This window comes from Octopus bimaculoides, chromosome 11 (assembly GCF_046866305.1).
Source record: "Octopus bimaculoides isolate indiv1 chromosome 11, ASM4686630v1, whole genome shotgun sequence".
Taxonomy (NCBI): Eukaryota; Metazoa; Mollusca; class Cephalopoda; order Octopoda; family Octopodidae; genus Octopus; species Octopus bimaculoides.
Window position 1 is genome coordinate 22,485,310 of NC_142938.1, and position 19,522 is coordinate 22,504,831.

The 19,522-nt window shown below is 36.2% G+C and overlaps 1 protein-coding gene across 50 annotated transcripts in view; it reads left to right on the forward strand.

Moving 5' to 3' along the window:
• LOC106879405 (phosphofurin acidic cluster sorting protein 2) overlaps positions 1-19,522 on the forward strand; it is a 296,592-nt gene that overhangs the window by 119,306 nt on the left and 157,764 nt on the right. For all 50 annotated transcript variants that reach the window (XM_089360530.1, XM_089360531.1, XM_089360532.1 and 47 more), the window contains exons 4-5: positions 14,246-14,371; positions 17,899-18,055. In XM_089360530.1, coding sequence (XP_089216656.1) covers positions 14,246-14,371; positions 17,899-18,055 — 283 coding nt within the window. The remainder of the gene's footprint in view (positions 1-14,245; positions 14,372-17,898; positions 18,056-19,522) is intronic.

Genomic DNA, 19,522 nt, shown 5'->3' on the forward strand with positions numbered 1-19,522 from the left:
GTATCCAATATTATGATCAAAGAGAATGTCATATTTGTTTCCATCTATTGCAATACTGATGCTACATTTCCTAAGTAACCTAATTTCTGTATCACTTTTCCCCCCACCAACAAGTTCTTGACCCACATGTACACCTGATCAAGCATATGTCATTACCTTCATCTAGTTGGGGTTGTAGCAAAATCTTCCTGCTGTGTCCAGTTTGTTATAAAAACATCAAGAGCTTGTTAAAAGAGTTTAATAACCAGTTGTGTTTTTAACTTATTAGGAGAGAAGTTTTTTTAGTAAACCCCCCCTGGATGTTTTGACCAAACTTTTTGAAACCAAAGTAGTATTCCACTTTCATCTCCCATGTACATGACTGTAAACACCACTGGATAAATTTTCTTTGGGCTTTGGTTTTCTTTTGAAAGTTAATATTAGTGGGTAATTTTGTTTAATCTGCATAACCTGCTAGCACCAGTGTGTAATGCAATTTTTCATGTCCAGTAGTCTTCACTGTAAAAGTTTTAGTACCTTTTATATCAGTTGTTTGGTTCAGCAAATGTTATGTTTGTTATTTGAGACAGTTCAAATGAAACTTCTCTTCCTACGTAATATACTTGTGAAAAGCAAGGCCTTTTTGTTTCATGCACCAATGACACCATGATGTATGACCAGTACAATTTTCTAAAGTATTATCACCTGCAAAACTTTTTGCTTCAGAAGTTATCATTTTTGTAGAAACAGACAGTCCTTGCGTTGAGATCTTGCCATTTTGACCCCTACCCCTTCCCTCCAAAATTGCATTTATCACTTTTAATCATTTTCAATTTTACTTCTTGATTGAGCCAACAATGAATCATATTTTTTTTCTTTTAGCAAAGGACCAAAATGTCTTTTGGCAGCTCTCTTTGTTTTTTTGCATGATTGATCATACTTAATTTGAATTTAGCTGTAAATAACAGTCTCTTTTCTTTAGAATGAAAAATGATTAAACAAAGCTGTTTTGCTCCCTATACCTAAGATATGGTACTTTGATTTTGGCTATGCATCCAACTTGACAGTAAGCCCGTGCCAGACTGCCAAGTAGCTAATAAAAATTGGTTAGGCAACTGCCAACAATAATTGTGTTAAGCACTTTGATTGGTCAACCACATTGCACACTTGAAATCCAAGGCAAGCACTCAAAAGCAGATTTTTATTTTGTTATAAAAGGTTAGGCCTGGAATTCTTCAGTCATGGAAATGGCCTTATTCTACTCCATATTAGATAGCATTCGCCTTCTTTTTACAAGCTCTTTCACTATCATCCATTACTTTAATTTCTTTTTTAGGGTACATTAAAATGAGTTATATTTTTAAAAGAAAAATATTATTATTGTTATAAATGGCACATTCAAATGAACAGTACTATGCATTTTTATTTAAATATATTTATACATGGCTCGTGTATGTTATTCATAGTTTCAGTGTATATAGGAATTATTTTTATTGATTGGTTTTTCTTGTTTCATCTATGGCTACATTGTGTTGTCGCTGTTTCTTCTGGGCTGTGTTGTTAAGTTCACGTCTCAGCTATGTTGTCTCAGGTTCATGGCACCTTAGGCAAGATCAGTCTTGAGCTGATTGAAAGCTTTGTCATTGGACTTTGCTGATTAAACCTTAAGAAGCTCATGATGTGTGTGTGTGTGTGTGTGTGTGTGTGTGTGTGTGTTTTTCTCTTTGTCCCAACATGGATAGTTGTAAACAAGTGGGGTGTCATTCATTTCCAATCTTCTGTGAAAACATATCTGGCCATGGGGGAAATATTATCTTGCTTCAAAGCTGGTGGGAGTTGGCTACAAGAAGGGCATCAGGCTATAGAAAATCTGCCTCAGTGAATTCTGTCTAACCCATACAGGCATGGGGGGGGGGGGGGAAGGGGTATTAAGATAATTATGATAATGGTGTGTGTGTGTGTGTTTATATAATGCATGTGTCTTTATCATCATTGTAATGTCTACTTTTCCATGCTTGCATGAATCAGACACACTCTCTCTCTCTTTCTCTCTCTCACATATATACATGACAGGCTTTATTCAGTTTCCATCCATCAATCAAGTACACTCACAAAGTTTTGGTCAGCCTGTGGTTATAGTAGAATACTCTCATGCCCAAGGTGCCATGCAGTGAGACTGAATCTGGAACCATATGGTTGAAAAGCAAACTTATTACCACATCGCCGCGCGCGTGTACACACACACACACACACACACACACACACACACACACACACACACACACACACACACACACACACACACACACACACACACACACACACACACACACACACACACACACACACACACACACACACACACACACACATTATGTATGTGTGTAATCATATTTCAACACTCATATCTTGAGGCATAATTTGATCTTTATTGGAACTCATCTGTTAAACCTATCATTTTCTTATAGCATAGCTTGTTAGATGTTCTTTCTACATCTTGCTTCATTAGCAACAACCTCTCCCCTTCCAAAACAACAACCACCACCACAAATAATCAGTTAGGTTGTTTTTGTCAAAGAAGGTGGAATGTTTCTTGTTTTCTTTCTTGCTTATTCCACTGAGATTATATCTTCAAACATTGATTTAAAATTCCAGCTTTACCCTCCTGAGACAAAATTATTTTGCTTCAATCCTATGAAGAGTGGGCCTCTATGCCATTGCTTGACCTACTAGAAATAGCAACTAAAATATCTCAAATACACACCGTAATGTTTTTAAAAAATGAATATATTGGACAATATAAACCCTGATGATGAACAGACAGGATGGTCTGGGTTGGAAAGCCTTTCATTGTAGATTTACCTGACCTGGAGAAATGACACAACTACTTATAATATATTCATCATAAGTCTGCTCAGTGAGAGTGGACCTGGGGCTAAATAACAAGACTAACTTCCTCATAACTATTCCATCAGCCACTCATCCATGAATTTTTTTTTCCCCCATTTAAGCTGTATTTTTGAATATTTGTAATTTTGTGTTTTTGGTATATTTATTATATCATGGGTTGAATAGTTTTGTAAATTTAGACATTTTCTTCAGTCAGAGCTTTCTTAACATTTGAACAGTTATCCTGGCATCCCCATATTTTGCTCATACATCAAGCAACTAGATTGCATTAACAGTAGTCATCTCGGCTGAGATCAGCAATTAGCAGCACATGACAATGGTTCAGCATATATTTTCATTAACTGCTTTAACTAGTTTACGGTAGTGATTCATTTGGTTGCCTGTGCATGGCAATGGTAATCACGCCAATGTTGATCAGCTCTCAGTGTGAGATAATGTTCAGCATATATTTACATCAACCGCTTTAGTGCAATTTCTGTTTATTTACCTAAATTATATCCATGTGCAGGATGCTCAGGTGGTATTATTCCTGAATAAGATCACTCGACAGCACAAGTCAGATCAACTTCATGTATTTACAATCCCGTGAATTCAAAAATTGGCTTTAGTGTGGTAGAGTTCAAAACAGGGTACCACACACAGTAGCATATCACATTGTGATCAATGGTATCTAGTTCCTTACATTTCCCTTTTGCTTTACTACATACCGTGCATTTCTTTGGAGCATTTGTTTTCTTGGCAGTGGGGGGTGGGAAACAGTCATGGAAAATGTCCATGCCCCTTCACCATGCAGGAGGGGAGAATCTGGTGTGGGGACAGCCACACGTTCTGTACTTTGGCAGGTCTGATTCCTTAATGTCAGCTATGTGGATGATTTCTTATTGGCTCATGGGAGTTAGGTTGTTGCTTTTTCGCCTCAAGTCAGTTCTGATCAAGCACACTTATTATAAGAGGCAGTCCACCCATGATCCTCTCAGGTTCTTACACTGCATTTTCCAATGTGTCTTTCCTTTTTGCTTTTTTTAAAAACAGTATGGTGTGATTTTAGGATGATTTGGCTGCTATTTCTTGTAACTCTGATGGCTTTATAGAAGTTCTTTTGTTAACCTGTTTGGTTTATTGTTTATTACCTCGGTTCACCGAGCTTTCAGCAATAGGTTTCCAGATCTTCTAGGAGTGGAAGGAGAGAGGAAAACAAATCATGCTTATGTAAAATTACATGTTCTCAGTGATTGACATCCTGTTTGTTGCTGATTGATTGCCAACAAAGAAGTTGGAATCAGAAAATAGATTTTTCTGTTTTTTTTTTAATATTCTTTTTATTTTCTCCCATTTAGCAAACCATTGTAGATTGCAAAAGTTGTTTTAGCATGTAGCATCTGTATCTTCTCTGCCCTCCTCTCTTCACCTCCAGTCAGTACATATTCATTTTCTCCTATTGCTTAATGCTGCTGGCTGTGCGTATTGTTGTAGTTTTGTAGTCTTTATTGATTGTTTTGAGTAACTTTATATCAAGTAGAACTGGCTGTAAAGTTAAGGAACTGGATTGCTGACCACAAATGTTATGGTCATTATGGTGTTCTCCTGAGCAAAGCATGTAACTACAGTTGGCATCAATTTGTTAAACCATCACAAAACAACTTTCACTCCTACTTCACTTCACAGTTGATGACTTAAGAAGGGCATCCAGCTGTAAAAATAATAGCTGCAACAAATATCATTTTGCTTTGACTAGCAATGCGAAAAAATGTATGCTGAATGTCAAATAATAAAAGAAGAAAAGAAAGTCGATGATAATATTACTTAATGTTACTATTGATGTTCTCTAAAAAAAACAAAAAAAAAACGCAAAGAAAAACAATAACAATCTGATGATGTGTACAAAATTTTTTCCCATCAAATATATCTAAACCAATTCGAATTTTTGTAATATTTTCAGAAATTGGTAGGATTCATGAAACTAGAACTTAAATTTGGTGTTCATGAATGATCAAATGGAATAAGGAGAAATCTTCTTGATTTGATATAGTTATTGTCAGTTGTTGTTTTTGGTGCATGGTCTGGTGGTTAGCATATTGTGGGTTCAATTCTTGGACTAGGCAGCACATTTTTGTCCTTAAACAAGGTACTGTATTTCATGCTGCTTCTATTTCTCAGCTGAAATTGGTACCAAGTGCTGGGGCCTCACCCCCACCTTCATACCCAAGCTGTCATATCCTTAATATATTATTTTGCTTGAACACAATGCTTATTTATAAACAATTGTATGGTGTGTGTGTGTGTGTGTGTGTGTGTTGTTTCATAGGTGACCTCCTTCGAATACCAATGGTATTTGATTTTACACAGATCAACTTATAAAATAGTCAATCCGTGTGTGAGGCAGCAGGAGTTTTGAAAGTAAGGAATAGAAAACTGTTGAGGGACTTGTACATTAAATACTTCATACTGACATGTCTAGTTGGTGCATGGTGTTGGTGGTGGTGGTGGTGGGTTAGTTGTGTGTAGTGTAGTGGATGTAGAGTAGAGTCGTGTGGGATTTAGACATACTAAATGGTAATATAATTAAACCTGCTGGGCTATATAATTGGGTGTTTGAAGTGGGTATTTCAGATTGAGTGGGATAGGAAGTAAATGCATGTTTTTAACAATTGGTATGATTTGGAATTTAAGATTTAAAGTTTGTGTGTGTGTGAAAGAGTGTTTTAGGTGAGGTATGATTGAAATGAAACCCTGTAGCATTTAAACTGGTCATATCCAGCCCTCTACTTATGTTCAAACCAGCTAGATCCAGCCACTCACACCTACCCTGCAATAACATTCTAAAAATAAACAATCACATCATTGATATCTTGAAACGATGTGATTAAATAAGCATTACATTTGACAGAGTAATCTTAGTGCTAGTTAAATGCTTATTTATAAACAATTGTATGATTTGTGTGTGTCCGTGTCCATCCATGCATCTGCAGAAGGATATTTTATTAGGTTGTATTGAATTTGTTGCAGATTATTTATAATACAGTATTCAATAATTCTATTACTAATTGATTAATATCAGTGATGTGCTATGTTTCTTACTGTTCGTTTCTGCTTGAATGACATTTGTTTATCTGCACTTAATATGTATATGTGAAGTGGGTGTTGTATTGATTATATATAATGTTTTGTATACATCTACGTTGATGATTACATTACTTCAAATTAAAATTTTAATCACATCTTTTTTTTTTTTGGTAATCTAAGTTCAAATCTTATTAAGGATAACTTCGTGTTCCATTCGTCCAGTGTTTATAAAATATTGATGTAATTAAATAATTTATCTAACTACATCCTCCCCACTAAATTAACAATCCTTAACCGTAGCATTTAATTTTCTGCTGGTTAGTGTTTTATCTCAATTAGTCTTTGAATGTTAAATGATAAAATAAGATCATTTATTCTAATTTAATATGAAGATGTTGTGAGAGGTATTAATTAATTCAACAAACCATATGTAGAGAATAATAAAAAAAAGCCCCTTTCACTTTTGGCTAAAGTCAAGATTTCAAGAAAAAAAAATTGTAAATAAAGGTGATGCTTTAGATAGAAATAACTACAGGGGTATCAAACTGCTGGATCAGGTGATGAAGGTCACAAAGAGGGTCATAGCCCAACTAATTAGGGAGAAAGTCTGCTTAGATGAGATGCAGTTCAGTTTTGTGCCAGGTAGAAGCATCACTAATGCTATATTCCTGGTACGGAAACTGCTGGAGAAATACCTAGCCAAAGATAAACCCCTATATTTGGCTTTTGTGGTCTTGGAAAAAGCCTTTGACAGGGTCCCCTGATCCCTTATCTGGCGGGCGATGTGGAAACTGGGACTTGATGAATGATTAATAAGGGCTGTACAGGCCCTATACAGAGATGCCATTAGTAGGGTTAGGATTGGCAATGAGTATAGTGAAGAATTCTGAGTAGAAGTAGGGGTACACCAAGGATGAGCCCTCAGCCCCCTCTTATTCATCATAGTCCTCCAGGCAATAACAGAGGAGTTCAAGACAGGTTGCCCCTGGGAACTCCTCTATGCTGATGACCTGGCCCTCATAGCAGAATCACTACCAGAACTAGAGAAAAAATTTCAAGTCTGGAAGCAAGGTTTAGAATTGAAGGGCCTTAGAGTCAATGTTGCAAAGACCAAAGTTCTAGTAAGTAGGAAGGCGAACACATCACACGCCCTGCTCAATCTGTAGAAAAGGTGTAGGTAGAAACTCCATAAGATGTACCCAGTGTAAGCTATGGACACATAAGAGGTGCAGCAACATCAAAGGAAGATTAACCAGGAAGATAGCTTTCGTGTGTAGCAGATGAACAGGGGCAATAAACACCACAGATGTTCAGAAAACAGATTCCATTACATGCCAGTGGGAGAAACTAGAAGTAGTTGATAGCTTCTGCTACCTAGGTGACCAAGTCTGTAGTGGGTATGGATGCTCAGAGAGTGTTACCACTAGAATAAGAATAGCCTCGGAAAAGTTCAGAAAGCTCCTACCATTAATGGTGACAAAGGGCCTCTCGCTCAGAGTGAAAGGTAGACTGTATGATGCACGTGTGCAAACTGCCATGCTTCACGGCAGTGAAACATGGGCCGTGACTGCTGAAGACATGTGTAGGTTCGAAAGAAACGAAGCTAGTTTGATCCGCTGGATGTGTAATGTCAGTGTGCATACACAACAGTGTAAGCACCCTGAGAGAAATGTTAGACATAAGAAGCATCGGATGTGGCATGCAAGAGAGACGTTTGTGTTGGTATGGTCATGCACTCTGGATGGACAAGGAGAGCTGTGTGAAGAAGTGCCACTCCCAATCAGTGGAAGGAATCCAGGGTAGAGGGAGACCCAGGAAGACATGGGATGAGGTGGTGAAGCATGATCTTTGAACGTTGGGCCTCACAGAGGCAATGACAAAAGACAGAGACCCAGCAAGTAAAGTGAGTTCACAGCTGTAACCTACACCAGCATCGCATAACCAGCCGACACAAAAGTACTTTGGATCGTAGGGCGACATGCCATGTTTGAGGAGATCTATTGAGTCAAGTACATCAACATCAAATCAAATCAAATGGAAATTGTAGTTGTGACCCTCGTGCCAGTAGCACATAAAAATCACCATCCAAATGTGCCTGATGCCAGTGCCATAAAAAGCACCATCCTGAACGTGGCCGATGCCAGTGCCGCCTTGACTGTCTTCCATGCCGGTGGCATGTAAAAAGCACCATCCGATTGTGGTCGATGCCATCTCCTCTGGCCCCTGTGCCAGTGGTACATAAAAAGCACCCACTACACTCTCAGAGTGGTTGGCGTTAGAAAGGGCATCCAGCTGTAGAAACAGTGCCAGATCAGATTGGGGCCTGGTGCAGCCTCCTGACTTCCCAGACCTCAGTTGAACTGTCTAACCCATGCCAGCATGGAAAATGGACATTAAATGATGATGATTATGAAGAAGAAGCAGCAGAGGTGATGAAGCTTTTTAAAATCCTGTTCCACAATGCCAGTGGAATCCAAAATACAAACAAAGCAGAGATATTTTATATCCGAGTTGCAATTGTATGGTGAGACTAAAACTGTTGCATCATGGTAGAGTTTATACAGTAGTATTAAAACACACACTGTTGATGTCATTTGTTTTATAAATGATAATAATAATAATAATAATAATAATAATAATACAATATATAGAGGAATTTAAGGTTAGATAACCAAAACAGTAATATTCTTACTATAAGCTATTTTCCAAAATATTGTTTTGTTAACCATAGCTTCAGAACTATAATAGCAGATTTTTCAAACTAGTTTTAAGAATGATTATATAGTTATATTTCGAAAAGAGGCATATCTTCATTATTTTGTAAGTCACTTGGTAAATAAGAGTATTAATGACTTTTTAAAAAGTTATTTATCATAACCTAATTTCGACCTAACTCATTTCATATTTTTTTAAACAGAGTATTTAATGTACTTCTATTTTGTTTAATGGTAGGGTGCTCTGTGATTGGAGCTGGCCTTGGTAAACATTTTATCTGAAGTTTTTGATATCGTTTATTATCTATGAAGTTATAAAAAATAAGGAGACACTAGCATTCAACAAGCCCCTTTATGATCAGTGTACCTAACTTTATCAGTAGTGCTCAAGTGTAACTATTGTAATGTTTTTAGTATACTATCTTTATTGCTATTTTCTGGAGTTGTTGTTCAGTGCCATGTTAGCCTTGATAAAGTAGAGCTACGATCAGACATGCAACTGTCACCAAACTAGTTTTTATTTTGTTGTTCTTGTTTTCATTTCATGTATAGTATATCTAGGACTACATTGTATACTATCCCTGTTTTTATTTTAAAACATCATATTGAAATAAAACCAGATGTGAATTCAAGTAAATTTGGCTGGTATTTCTAGCAGGTCAGGTAACTACATAAGGCTCCTTTGTTGGCTTAGTTTTTTGGTGTTTTTAACTAAGGCTTAATCTGTTAGCACTTAAACTGGCTATATCCGGCCCAAATATTCTATCTGTTTTATGTTCAAACTGACCAGATCTGGCCTCTCACACCTACCTTACAATAATAATCTAAAACTAAATAACCACATCATCAAAATCTTGAACTTAGAAGGTAATGCAAGATGAATTCAAAACATTGTGAATGAATAAGCATTACATTTAATAATTTAATAGAGTAATCTGAATGCTTAAAAGTTAATAGTGATAGATTGGCTTTCATTTACTGAAGCTAGAATACCAAAATTTAGATATGGCTACAAACAAGAGAAATGGAGTGGTTTTTATTGCAGTTACAGGAAGAAATCTCTTAATTTTTTTGTATATCTTAAGCAAAAATAGTTCTTTGTTTTCTTTTTTAGATTTTTATTTTGATTAGATTAATATGAGGAATCTAATACTTTGAGCCCACAAGTACACTTAAGACACAAAAGTGGGCAGCCACAGGATTTTGTGTTTATGGCTGAAAATAATGTTCCTGCCAATTAGCAAACCGTAAACAGTATCATGTGGCCACCCACTTCTGTCTTTCTGAGGTATAGTCAAATGAAATTGCACCCACTAAAACAAATTTGCAGGTTGAAAGGGTTAGTGTTGTCATCTTTTTGTACCCATAAAAAATAATGTAAGCAATTGTAGTATCACCTTTTCTTAATTTTTTTGTTTTGATGTTATTCAGCAAATGAGCTGAATAGTAGTTGAGTTAAATTATGTTTGTCTCTTTTTTTTAAAGAAAAAACAATTTGGAGATAAAACTTATAAAAAAGATTTTCCTGTTACCTGTGTGGTTGTGTCCTTTATTGAAATTCTCTTGGTGTCATATTGTTTTGCTATATTGTTGCATGCTTGGACCCCATGATTGGGGTGGCACTACATCTGTAATTTTAGCACAGAAGTCGGTCATTTTCAATGAGTCAGTGGCCACCACACTAAAGAAAGGACTGCATATATGTGTGATACACAAAAAAAAAAAAATGCATTTCTAAAAATGGCAAGATGACAGAATCTTTAGCAAAATGTTAAGCAGCATTTCTTCTTTCATTCCATTCTGAATTCAAATTCCCCCAAGGTCGATTTTGCCTTTCATCCTTTTGGACTTGATGAAATAAAAGTACCAGTTGAGCACTGGCGTCAATATATTTGACTGGCCCTCTACCCCCAAATTTCAGGCCTTATGCTTATAGTAGAAAAGTTTATTTATTCAAATTCCAGAAAAACAACTATCCGAATTTCAACAAAGAAAACTAACATGTATTTTTGAAGTTTAGCTTTTCTCCTTAGGGTTTAAAAATATCTGGTCAATAGATGGACCCTATTGCCTTATTAAGCAAGTATCCTCAGCCATCGGGCTACAGAGAAGGAATAAATTTTAAAATTTCATTTCTATTTAATTGACTATTGTACTTTGCAAAATACTTTTGCATTGTATATGTAGTATTATATGTGTAATAATTAAATAATATATTATGTACTTTGTGTATATTAGCCACATAATTCCTCCACCCAATCTGTGGGAAAATTGTCTTGCATGAAACTGGTCTATAGTGCAAAAAAGATTGGGGACCAGTGTGACTAACTCTAGTGTATTTCAGTTGAGACAGTCCCATTGATATTTCATTAATTCACTATTAAAATTCTCATATTTATGTGAAACCTGTCCTCTATGGTGTACTGAATGAAACCAATAACTTGTCGCATATCCATAAATCTTGGTCGTTAACTGCTGATCAATTTTTTAATGGACATAGTACAAAAGCTACAGGTTAAACTATATTCCTACTCTACTAGTCTAGGTGTGAGAATTGTATTCTAATTATATTTTCCTTATTCTTCCCACAGATTGGGTTTTTTTTTCTTTTTGGTTAGAAGTTTGAAATTCCGAATCAATAAATCAGAAACTAAAACAAGCAAATAATAATAATGATGATAATGTGAAACTGAAGTTCAAATTCCAAAAAATGCACAAAGTTCAAATTGATTCCTTTTCAAAAATCAGTTTGTTTTTATTATTGACCCCCCCCCCCCCTTCCCCCAATTCAAGTTTGTTTTCAGATCTGTCTTCCACTTATGAAAATATCGATTTGAAATTTCAAACTAAGGAGATATAGAAATCTGATTGGGAGAATAAGATAGAAAAATTATTAAAATTCCCTTACCTGGGTCAATAATGAATTGTCAGTAGTGGAATTTAGTTCTCTGTCTAGGCTTTCTGAGTTCAAATCTCGTTGGCGTAGACTCTGCCCTCTATCTTTCTAAAGTTGACAATATTTCATACACAGGAGTTGATTCAATTAGTTATATCCTTTCCCCTATCTATTTTGGCCTTATATCAATATAAGAAGTCAATCCATTCATTTTTACATCAGTTTTTCTATACTTGCCTGAGTTGGAAGGGTAGTTATTTGAGGCTATGTTGCTCTTATGGTCGCCAACCCTTTCCTGTTTTACATATGAGAGATTTTATTCCACTACTGTAACCATTTTGATACCAAGTCACTTGAGACCACACTTGGATCTATGATATAAACATGTAAACTTCCTTGTTTACAGTGATCTAAATTAAGGACCTACCCACAAAATTTCATATTGATTTACGTACCAAATATCAGCTTAATAATGATAAAATTATTTCATTAAATGCTTCGTTATTTTCAAGCTTAATTCAAACAAAAGCATTGTATTTCAATAGAGATATGGTAATGAAAGGGTTAAGAGAGTAAATTTACAGGACATAATGTTCATCATGTTTACATGATGATATCATTTTCCAACTGAAATGATCTCATGCAAAAAGTAGCAATTATAATTTTCATATACACAAATGTGCTTGCATGCAAGCATGCTCATGCATACACACACACACACAAAAACGGGCTTTCATGTAGTTCCTATCTACAAATTCCATGGCCAAAGACAGTGGTAGTTGATATTTGCCCAAGGTAAGACAACCTAAGAGCAGATGGTTGCAAAGCAAACTTTGTAACAATGCAGCCGTGCCAGGGTTTATTAAAATTAATCTAGGAAGCAAAAATGGTAGTCTTAGAAATGATATTGCATCAGGCAGGAGCTGCTTTAGGGTATATAATTTTCTTCCACAGTATCATGAATTTAGCTCTCATCATTTTTGTTAAGATCTTTCATGTCTTCAGGTTCAATGAAATAAATACCAGATGTGTACTGGTGTAAATTTGACTATCTACCTCCTCTAAATATCTCTGACCATCTGCCAATGTGAGAAATCAATCAATATTATTCAGAGAGCTGCTAGGTGCCATATGGAATAAAAGTTAACCCACTGACAAGCTGAGTCACATTGCAGTTTCAAACTTTGATTCTTTCACTTCATTTATACTGCTACTGCATCTGGGGAAAGTCATGAAAACCACACTTACCATTCCCACTCCATATAACTAACTACAAAACTTTTTTTGCCTTATCAAAACAGGAAAAACTCTTCATCAGAAAGCTAATCACAATTGAATGAGTTGATTGGATGGTAGCTTGAGTCAAGTGATTGCTACTTGTACTGTGCTGTTGGCTGTGTCACTGGTCGAGATACTTTACTCTTACTAACCCATTGTTGTTACCAAACTATATAGTTAACAAGTATCATTGATTTGTATTTCATTGGATTACTGTAGTGATGATCTTACATCCTCCCACAGCCTTTTGAGCTGGCTCTAAAAAATCATTCTTGTGTACTCACCAATTTACCAAGACTGCATGGGCAATGTCTTTCGAGAAGTGGACAGCACGAAACGTGCCTCATCATCAGGCAGGTTGCTTTACCAAAAAAATTCAAAGTAATTCTTCATTGGCATGCCATTTAGACAGTCCCATGGGCTGCATGCAAGCCTGCAAGTCACATCTTGCCTGTGACTGCTGTAGACTAACATGCATAACTGTTGTATCACCTATAAGAAATAGCTGCCAAATCTCCTTCAAAGCATACCTAAAAACAATATGATTAGATCAGTAGTTCTCAAACTGATAAACACCAGTCCCAGCCCTGTCTGTTGTTAGTGCCCACCTCCTCATTAATAAAAAGACAACTTAGTTTACATCCATGTCATTTTTCTCTTTTTGCTATGGTCTTGTAAAAAGTTGCAAATAATTTATTTTTATTAAAAATGGTGGTTTGTCCACTTCATTTTCAATCCACACAGCCAATCCTGCCTCTCATGAGAAACACTGTATTAGATTATGTAGTTTAGTCACATCTAAAATGGGACAGATGGTCATGGTCAGACTATTGAATTTGGGTTAACCTTGGGGTGGGGAGGGGCAAACAATAACAACAACAATAACATGCTTGCATGACGGTATACATCATGGTATCACATTGTGCAGATATGTGTTACTTCCCAGAGCCAGTCAGTTTTTTTGTTTTATTTTATTAATTAAGGTTCAGTTAGTGGGGAAGTGCAATGTCCATGATTCTCACAGTGTAAATGATATTGTTGATGGTTGTTTTGAAGCCAACATTTGCAAGGAAGGAATTTCAGAAGTGTGATATTATTGGATGGAAAGATTGAGTGGTTAATGCATGATCTTATAAGAGAAAGACACCGTATTGGTGCAAGAGGAGCAGACAAGTGTATCTGGTGGGTTTGGTTAGAGGTGGTATACATGTATCTAATGCTGAAAATCAAAGACCATTGTAGTAGCAGTAGGTAATGAGCTACTTCCATGCCATATAGCAGTCTTGACATAAGTTATTCACCATCAATATTATCATCATCATCGCCAGAAATGTTATTTTATTTAAAAGTGCTCCTTTCCTCCCACTTTTGTTTATTAAATAATCTCTTCTTTTTTTTTTTGCAGTATCCACATTTTTTGAAACGAGATGGCAGCAAGCTACAAGTGATGCTGCAACGGAGGAAAAAATATAAAAACCGCACAATGTTAGGCTACAGAACATTAGCGGTTGGAGAAGTAAATATGTCACAGGTAAGTGGTCAGTTTTCCTCTCTTTCTATAACCCATTTGGTCTGCTCTTTATTAAATGTAGAGTGAATGGGCAGTTTGTGATATGATTTACAGGTAAAAATAGTTATGTATGCAAGCAAATATTACACAGTGATGCTAGTATTTTATGGCATAATAATATATATGAGTAGCTATTTTCATAGTATTGTTAGCAACTGTCATTTGTAAAAGGATCAAAATGATTATATTCTGATGATCATTTTTTCATTCTATGAAGAAATACCTAAATTTGCCCCATTTATATGTCTAGTATAAAACTGGCACTCCGTCAGTGATGATGACGAGGGTTCCAGTTGATCCTATCAATGGAGCTTGCAAGAGGCTGAGCACTCCGCAGACACATGTACCCTTAACATATTTCTGAAGGAGATTCAGCATGACACAGAATGTGACAAAGTTAGCCCTTTGAAATACAGGCACTACTCATTTTTGTCATCTAAGTGGACTGGAGCTACGTGAAATAAAGTGTCTTACTCAAAGACACAACACATCGCTGGGAATTGAACTAACAACCTTACAATCCTGAACTGAATCCCCTAACTACTAAGCCACGTGCCTTCACTATATCTATTATATAGGGTACATATATCATACCTTGACACTGTGTGGATTGATCCTCATTGACAGGCCTCTGATATTAAATAAAATGTTAAACACTTATGGTATGCAAGTTAGTAGCCCCAGTTCTCTGTAGCTACTGGATTTTCAGGGTATATAAACAGATTGGCTGCTAGTTTTTCTAGGATTGGTCAAATTGATGTAGACATCTCTGATAAGAACCCAGTAAGGTTTGAAACTCAAAGTTGTTTTTCATGTTTTCAATCTGTGGAGCAATAGCTAAATTTGCCTTGTTTATATACCTACAATATAGGTTTCATCATCATTTAACATCTATTTTTCATGCTGGAATGGGCTGCATGGTTTGACATGCGCTGGTTAGCCAGAGAGCAACAACAGGTCCTAATTGTCTGTTTTGGCATGGTTTCTGCAGCTGGATGCCTTTCCTAACAGCAACCGCTTTACAGTGTGTACTGGGTGCTTTTTACATGACACTAGCATATATATATAATTTTATGTCAACTTTTACTGCTGGCATGGGTTAGATGGGTCACTGTGGTCTGAGCTAGTCCTTATTCATAGATGAGCTGGAGGATTGTCTTATATGTTCCAGTTTTGCATAGTTAGTGTGACTGGAACTAGCTTTTCTAATACTAACCACTCTACATAGTGTACAAGGTGCATTTTGTCATGACAGCTGCACTTCCCTTCATCTACTGTGACTGATTTTAGCACTTTCTTACAGTATTGCTTCTTCCTGTTGTTTTGAGCAGCATGGATGCCGCCTGATCCATACTTTAGCATGTATACAGCTACCACAACAAACTGGGTACAGCAGTAACCACTCCAACTATCAGTATTTTATTTTATAACTCACTGAGAACTTGTTTTTTGCTCTCAGTTTTAGTCTTTCTCATGCATCTTCCATGTCCATGATAAAACATTTTCTACTTCCATCTCCAGTTCACAGATCATAATCAACCATTCTAAGTTCAATGACAGCCAGATCGAATACAGTGGATTTTAATACAAACCATCTCTACTGGAAGTACTGTACATTACCATCCTAATGCCTGAAAAAAGCCTTTCATATTTTAGGTTTTTCTATCAATTCAAACAATACCATGAAGTTAGGGCATTGCTTAATTACTGCAATATAGGTTGGGAATTTATGCACATTCTTCATCCCACTTCAATCTGACTGTCTCCATTGTCCACAACATGCTTCATAATTATTGCTCTGCTATTCTTCCTAAGCTTAATGCCAACCAGATTGGACATAGTGGATCTTGTTATAAACCAACTCCATTGGGAACACCGTACATTACTTTGGGGTTGATAAAATAAGTACTAATCAAGTACTGGAGTTGATATAATCAACTTGTCCGCTCCCCCAAAATTTAAAGCCTTGTGCCTAGAGTAGAAAAGATTATGATAATGTAGCCAACTGGCACATTATTATTAATGTGACAAAATGCTTAGCATTTCTACTGGTTCTTTACACTCTGTGTTCAAATTCTGTTGAGTTCAACGTTGACCTTCATCCTTTCGAGGTTGATAAAAGAAGTACTCACTATCCTAATATTGCTGGTGTTGTGCCAAAATTTAAAACCATTATTACTGTTATTAAGGTGGTAAGCTGGCAGAATCATTAGCATGCCAGGCAAAATGCTTAGCAGTATTTTGCCTGTCGCTACGTTCTAAGTTCAAATACAAATTCCACTGAGGTTGACTTTGTCTTTCATCCTTTCAGGCTTGATGAAATAAGTACCAGTGGAATGCTGGGGGTTGATGTAATTGACTATCCTCTGCCCACCAAATTTCAGGCATTGTGCATATAATAGAAAGGATTATTATTTTGAAAGGCTAGCAGAATCATTACCATGCTAAGCAAAGTGCTTAGCAGCATTTCATCCATCTTTTGTTTTGAGTTCAAATTCTGCTGAGGCCGACTTTACTTTTCATTCTTTTGAGGTCAATAAAATAAGTACCAGTTGTGTACTGGGGTTGATGTAATTGACTATCCCTTTCCCCAAATTTCAGGCCTTGTGCTTATAGTAGAAAGGATTAGGAGTGAGGTAGATCCAGCCACCCTTGTTAACGGGGACAAACCCAGATTCAAAATATTGGACAAGGAAGTGAACTAGCAGAATCATTAGAATATCAGAAAAATGCCTTGTGGCATTTGCTCTGCTTCTTTACATCCTGAGTTCAAATCCTGCTGAGGTTAATACTGTCTTTCATCCTTTTGGTGGTTGATAAAATACAGTTCCAGTTAACATTGGTATTAATGTAATTGACTAACTCCCTCTATCTGAAATTGCAAGGCCTCATGTCAAAATTTGATACCATTATTTATTTAAAACTAGAATAGTTATATTTACTAGTTTGTATTGGATAATGTATTATCAACAGCTGTGACTTGTAAAAAGGGTTAACACAGCTCAGTAAGCTACATAATAATACATATGGAGTTGTGGCTATTAGATAGGATTGCAAGTATCTTACAACCTGAAAAAGTATAAAGATTTAATGGTTATATGTAGCAATTAATACATACTGCTACCTGCAGATGTGAGCTGTGAAAGTATTAGCATATTAATGTTTTGTAATTAGAATATAGAAGTAGACATTAGTTATATGTAGTAGTAGTAGTAGTAGTAGTCATTACACAGTAGTTCCACAAGCTGTGATCTATGAAAATGGTTAACATGTTGTCAACAGCAGGATTTACACAGCAGTGGACTACAAAAGAGTTAATGCAATGATAAGCTTTTCCAGAATAGTTGTAAATAATAGCAATCATTACACTGTACAGCCAATATCAATGATACACTTTGTCAGTTTAGAAAACTAGTTCTATGAATTTCTTAAATGTCATTTCAACAAATGTCAACTGGCTGTTACCAATATCATCTTTCTACTTGTAGGTGCTGCAGCGAGCTGTTGATAAAGAATTAAACCTTTACAGTGATCTAAAAGAACAGTCGACGGTGGTAGCCCAAGTGATAATGCTGTCATTAACTAGTCAACCTGTTGACCATGAAGATAATGGTACACGGAAGCATCCTGTTTCATCTGATGTTGGCAAGTTCCTCTTTACATTTACATTATTTTGTGTGTGTGTTTTATTTACTCTGTTCCATCCCAAAGGCTGTAGACATATTGGAGCACCAGCATTTAAAATGACAGTAAATGTCATTGATGAGATTAGAACCTATGTAGTGCTACAACAATGGACTTCCAGTCCCTGGACTTACCCACTCAACTATAACAATCTGCAAATTTGTAGCAGGCATTTCCACAATAATTGAAACCAGTACCACCATGAAAGCAGGAGCAGATGTTAATGACTGTTCTATGGAAATATGGCTTTTTTTCTTTGGTGGTGGAGGTGGTGGTGGGGAGGGGGTCCACATTACCAGCTGCCCCTGGTTACTTTTGACAGTCCTGTTTGTTGCAAGCATATGGGCTAGGTCTCCAGTTTGAGGATAACTTTCTCCTTGCTGTCTCAGTGGCCCTCCAAAAGAAGAAAAACCATAGAATTATGAACATTGCCTTTCTTCTTCTCACTAAGCCTTCAAATAAATATATTTTAAGATAAGAGCATGAGAGGAATGACTTTATGAAAATGGGAATATTTGTACATTGTTGAAGCAAGGTACTCTTCCTAATTCTAAGCTTTGGAATGTATAGAAAGTTCAGTTGAAGTAAGCAGAATTATATCATTTGATAAATGGTATAATATATTGGCTATGGTAAGATTTGAACTGATAATCATGTAGTCAGCAATTCAGCACCTTAACTCTTCTCCTCTAGTCACTATACTTCATAAGTGAAAAGGTTAAAAGGAAGAGGAACCACTACTTTGATGTATATAAAAAAAAATTATCCTTTTAACTTTGTTACCGGTTTTAGTAATTTGACTGTGACCATGCTAGAATGTCTCTTTTAGGGTATAGTTGATTCCATCAATCTCCAGTACTTATTTTTGTTAGCAGTCAATTGGCAGAGTTGTTAGAACATTGGATAGATCATTGTTGTTTGAGTTCAAATCCTGCTGAGGTCAACTTTGCCTTTCATCCTTGTGTGTGTGGTGGAGAGAGAGAAATAATCAGTCAAGTACTGCCCACCCCACCCCCCATCTTCGACCTCTCTCAATGTGTAAATGTGAGAAAAATCAACTGTGTTCAGACCCTGGACAGGGATGGAATGCTTAATATGCACTGTATGTCATGGACATCACCTCAAAAATTCTGTCAGGAGTGGAGGACTTCAACCCTCATTATTGATTTGTACTTAGTTTATCATCCTCTGGAGGGTTAAAATCTAAAGTGATCCTGGATTGGATTTAAACTCAGAATGTAAAAGAACATGTAACCAAGCATAGTATTTTGTCTGTCTCTCTACCAATTCTGCTATATTTGGGATAATAAAAGCAATACAATATTTATATCTTATAAATGTTATATTTTAAGTAGTATTTTTGATATTTATTACATGAAACAAAATATGTGAAATAGAGGGAAAAGAATAAATCCCAAAAGGTTATTT